Below are 5,285 nucleotides of genomic sequence, written 5' to 3'. Positions count from 1 at the left end.
CACCTCAGACCAGAATACCATAACAAAAATTTTGTGGAAGCTGCATTTTATTTGAAAATCCACCCATTTTTGCTAACATACATTTTAATATTGTAAACAAAAATAGAATCTGCAGAGACAATGCAACAAGTATGCTTAAACTCATGTACAGAATTGCTTTCCCACAACAAACTGTCCTTCTTAAGGCCCCTCTCAACCGAAACGTTAAGATGTATTTACACAAAGCACCGATCAACAGTGCAGTTTAATTTTTTGTTAACTAAACTCTTGGCTAGACATTAACTTTAAAGATACTATTTCCCCTTATTTAAAAGGTACATGATCATAACATGGGCATGAGCCAAATAAAAGGTTTCAAGGATTTTGTCCCCTGCCCTCCCCCCATAACACCTCCTAGAGTTTTACTGAAAAGAAGGAAAGTCTTGAAGTGAAAGCAATTCCTCACAATCATTTTGGAAAGGCCCTAATGTCAAATGGAAAATAATTGACATGCCAAGCACAAAGCAGTAAAGTTCCTTCCCAATGCACTAATGCTGAATTTAAAATGTAGTGCTTTTCCTAGTCAGTGACTGTTCCCTTGCAAAATCCTAGGCACAGAATTGACTATAAGGATTAATGCATTTATAATGCTTCCCTAAATCCCATAGAGACTGAGAATTCTTAAGCGATTCAGACCTATGGGCTTGCCTTAAAATATTTAGTGCTCTGTATGTCAGCTGAAAAGCATTCGGAATCAGATTCAGTCTTATGGATAAAAATCAAACATACTGTGTACATCCATACTCATTTTCATAAGGAAGTCTGATACAATATTAATGTTACGTAAATTGATAATCATAAATAAATACAAATACTTAAGGAATGTCTACTGCAAACTGAATATATAATTTTTTTAAAGGAAAAGTTAATTTTAGTTACTATTTCTGTATCTGTGAGGACTGGAGAAAAGAAAGATACTGCAAAATTAAGAATTATGATTTTGATCCCCCCAAAAGAGTCCTGTTGCATTACAGGAACGGAAACGGCTCTTCTCTCCAGGCAGCTTTTCCAAATACAAATTTTACACTTTCCAAATAAGGGCTTTTTTTTCTTGGTAGGTTACTGATTATGGGTATTAATAAGAGTTGAAAGAACTGAAGGGTTAGTCACCAAAAAGATCTTAGTCTGAAATCATGGCAATTCTTGGCTTTATAAACTGTATTGATACGTTCTCCTATATACTAGTCCCAATTTCCTTCATGGGCCTTCACTGGGTTACTGTAGCATTCTAATGGAAGAAGAGAGTTTAAGAGACAGCAGTTTGGATTTTGCTGGAAGTATTTGCTGCTTGAGCACTTGTCTTTTTGGAATAATTCCATTCTCTTCCATCTAGTTACATAAACTGTATCTGGAAAAAAACAAAAGAGTGTAAGTTGATTCACTACATTGTGGAAGTCTTCTCACAAATAAAAATGCTTTGTGGCTTTTACCATTCAATGGACCCAGAAATTTTTATAGCATGTTTATCACAAACCTGATGATAAAACTAAGTCAGTATTATCATCTTATCATGTGCCAAAGTCAATATTTAAAGACTAATTATAGGGACTTCCAAACAGATCTTTCTAATACTAAAAACCAAGAAATGGGGAAGGAAAGAAAATGAACAATTTTTCAATGACAAGTTCAGAACTCTCCATAAACACAAATATTCTATGTGAAAATCTCATCCAGAAAAGCAAAATTTGAATCATTATTTACAAATGTCATAAAATTAGAGATAATTAGAGATAAAGGAACTGTAATATGCTTACTAAATCATTTCTTTACTAATATAAATCAAAAGCTCAAAGGTCTACAAAGGAAAAGTTTTCAATAGGGCATCACTGTTTGCTCAAATACTTCACTCATGATTCCCTTAAACTGTCTATCCAAAGACATTACTGAAGTAGATGTGCTAATAAACTTGTCAAATCAGGAGAATACAAACTTTCAAAGATCTAGAAGCTATATGTACTACTGGGGGTTAGAGCACCAAGAAGAACAAATTACACTGTCTTCCAGCCAAAAGAGGCAGTGTGAATCAAACACAGAAGGCTTCTATCAAAAAGGGTAGAAGTATTCCCTTGCCCTTAATTTAAAAACAAAAAGTCTGTTTTGGTGAAAATGTTAGCATTTTTAAATGAAAAGGCACACATAAACATAACACTTAAGAAACTGTTAAAATTCTTCACAACTAACATTCAAGGACATTATATTAAAACTAGAGACGCTCCTAATCAAGCCCTAATCCAATGTATAAAATTATGTTCTTCTCTTCAAATCTTTTAAGACTGATGAAAACACCCAGTTTTTAAGGGTAGTATTTGATCTCATCCATCTGCTGTGGGCAGTGGATGCTTATATGTAAACATGAAAGATGGTTCTTTGATATCACATCTTCTAATTATGTTAAAGGTTATTTTCCAAAAGTTGTTTGTCCTTATGTCCTATTTTGATCTATTTTTTATTCTTCGCCTAAAGAACAAAGAAGGAGGAGGAAGAGAGAGAACCTAGAGTCCTTTAAAGAAACAAAGGAGAAGAGTGAATTGTGTTTAATACTTGATAACTTTTTAAAGTATTTAAGTCCCCATCTCCCCCAATAAGCAGCAATAATACCTAAAGTGATTTATAAGAAATCCTCCAAAGAGAGCTCTGCAAAAGGGTCCTTTCCTGAAGCTCTGTGAGGACTGTGACTGGAGGGGCTGGATGCTGCCGACAGCTGGGGGAAAGAAGACAGAGAAAGGGAAAGAAAAAAAGATCTCTGAATGACAGAACATGAAAGCAGAAAATGTAATGAAAGAAGAAGTGGTTTTTGTTTTGTCATCTTTAATAAATATAAAAGGCAGTCTTTAGAGAAAATGGAATTATTAAACAAAAGTTTCAATTACATGTCAAGTTAAAGGATATCCAAATGGCATTATGTTTTTCAGAAAACAAACCGTTTCTGAAATTCCAGAGGAATAAAGTATTTTACTCAAAAAGGTCAATAAAAGCTGACCCATAGTTAAGACTTCTATTGTGGGTGGAGGGAAGAGGGGAAAGAAGTGCTTGTGATTTTTTTTTCTTTTTAATTGAGGGAAGGTGGCTTCCTGTGTCCAGGCTATCTGTCAAAACCTGTGTCAAGTCCAATCTCAGTCCAAACCAAACCCATCTAGCTGCAATGGTCTTTCTTTCCTTCCTCAGAAGAGGCAGAAAGTCACACTTTTTTCACATGGAGTTGTCTCCTGCCTGTTTCTCTAGATATACTGTAGCTGATGCATATAATGTAAGAGGTGAAAGTAATCTTGGAGGTCACCTAGTCAAACTGCCCACACACTACCTTGAATATAGGGAATACTTCAGATCCTTGATTGTTTTCTACTTTATTATATTTGTTTGATTTTTGGAATTAGCTGCTATCATTTAATTTGAAGCAAATTGTTTATTAAATTCAATAACTTATCTTTAGTATACCTTCAAAGAAAGACAGTTCCTGAAGAACAAAGACATTCACTTCCTACGTGTATCACCTTCACCAAACCTACTTTGAGTATTTTAAACCAAACATAAGTCATTTGAGTTTGGAGTAAACTTTATTATTTTTTTTAGGTTTGTTTATTTTTGAGACAGAGACAGAGCATGAGTGGTTGAGGGGCAGAGACAGAGGGAGACACAAAATCTGAAGCAGGCTCTAGGCTCTGAGTTGTTGCAGGGGTCGAACCCACAAACTGTAAGATCATGATCTGAGCCAAAGTCGGACAACTTAACTGACTAAGCCACCCAGGTGCCCCTAGTTTGGTAAAAACCTTAAATTTTTTTCTCTCGCCCTGCAAAATAATGCAAAGGCATGCAAGCATAGGGCTATTATGAAATGAGCCATCCTTTTAGGGATGTTCAATTGAGAACTAAATCAAAGATGACCAAGTGGGAATAGTTTCAATTTATACTTGCAACATTCAAATCCTAGAATGGATTTCAAGCCTCACAAACTGTCTTTGCTGGTTCAAGCTTATCTCATTTCTACCTTTAATTTTTAAGAAAAGCACTATAGACGATGAATAGCCAATGACTTTCAGCAAACATTAAATCACAAGTATATGTAATTTGTTATTGTAGATGCCGAAGTCAATTTAAAGGTTCAGAAATCATCTTCAGTTATTTTAGTGGCTGAGTCATTTTCCTGACCCATTATTTTGTTCTCAGAAATAAATGTTCTAAGACAATGGAAAGAGACAATGGAAAAGATGATGAAATCACACAAGCAGCTACAGACAGGAGGATGGAACAGCTCTCTGGGTTTGAGGATTCAAAAAACATCCAGGTAGAGACAGATTAAGGTGCAACTTAATTGGAAAGATGTCTCCTCCCCCCACTTCAATTTTTTAATTATTATTATTTTTAATGTTTATTTTTGAAAGCAAGAGAGAGAGCATGAGGTGGGGAAGGGCAGAGAGAGAGAGGGAGACACAGAAACCAAAGCAGGCTCCAGGTTCTGAGCTGTCAGCACAGATCGCAGTGCAGGGCTCCAACTCACAAGCCATGAGATCATGACCTGAGCCGAAGTTGGCCACTTAACTGACTTGAGCCACCCAGGTGCCCCTCCTACTTCGCACTTCAGACCAAGCATGGATGACCATTCAGAAGCAGAATGATTAGAAGTGATCATCAGTCACTTAGCTGGAGGGAGTCTAAGATTAATTGGGTTTCTCTCCAAAACAGATTTTGTCTTTCACTTGAAGTTAAAAACAAAAACACCAAAAATCCCTGTTTACTGTGGATAGATTGCATGATTGCATTCAAAATCTCCAGTCTCCTATAAGAGCCCCGCACTAAAATTTAGTCTTTTTTTTTTTTTTTAGTATTTATTTATTTTTGAGAGAGAGACAGCGCATGAGCAGGGGAGGGGCAGAGAGAGAGGGAGACACAGAATCAGAAGCAGACTCCAGACTCTGAACAGAGTCCGATGCGGGGCTCAAACTCACAAACTGCGAGATCATGACCTGAGCCAAAGTCAGGCACTTAATTGACTGAGCCACCCAGGTGCTCCTAAAATGTCTTCTTAAATCATGTTTTTATGAGGATGGCAGGCAGTCTGAAGATCTGCCTGTCCCAGAGGAAAATGCTCCTTCTATTCTCAGTATGGAGTATAATGGGAGGGAGAAGTCCCACAAGCTTACAAATAATGTTAAAGATCAATATTCTGGAGGGGGCGGGGGGAAAGAGTGCCAGTTTCTTCTTCTTTGTCTTCTTCTTCTTCTTCTTCTTCTTCTTCTTCTTCTTCTTCT

At 36.5% G+C, this 5,285-nt stretch overlaps 1 protein-coding gene across 9 annotated transcripts in view; it reads right to left on the bottom strand.

Moving 5' to 3' along the window:
- Positions 1 to 15: 15 nt before the first annotated feature.
- Positions 16 to 5,285, bottom strand: part of PICALM (phosphatidylinositol binding clathrin assembly protein) — a 102,712-nt gene continuing 97,442 nt past the window's right edge. For 8 of the 9 annotated variants that reach the window (XM_077778429.1, XM_077778431.1, XM_077778430.1 and 5 more), the window contains one exon: positions 2,633 to 2,740. In XM_077778429.1, coding sequence (XP_077634555.1) covers positions 2,648 to 2,740 — 93 coding nt within the window. In that variant the 3' untranslated portion in view covers positions 2,633 to 2,647. Of the gene's footprint in view, positions 1,388 to 2,632; positions 2,741 to 5,285 lie in introns of those variants that run through there. The other variant, XM_077778433.1, reaches the window with a different exon arrangement.

This window comes from Crocuta crocuta, unplaced genomic scaffold, assembly GCF_008692635.1.
Source record: "Crocuta crocuta isolate KB4526 unplaced genomic scaffold, BGI_CrCroc_1.0 scaffold1247, whole genome shotgun sequence".
NCBI classification, from domain to species: Eukaryota; Metazoa; Chordata; class Mammalia; order Carnivora; family Hyaenidae; genus Crocuta; species Crocuta crocuta.
This window is presented reverse-complemented; position numbering and strand designations above follow the sequence as displayed.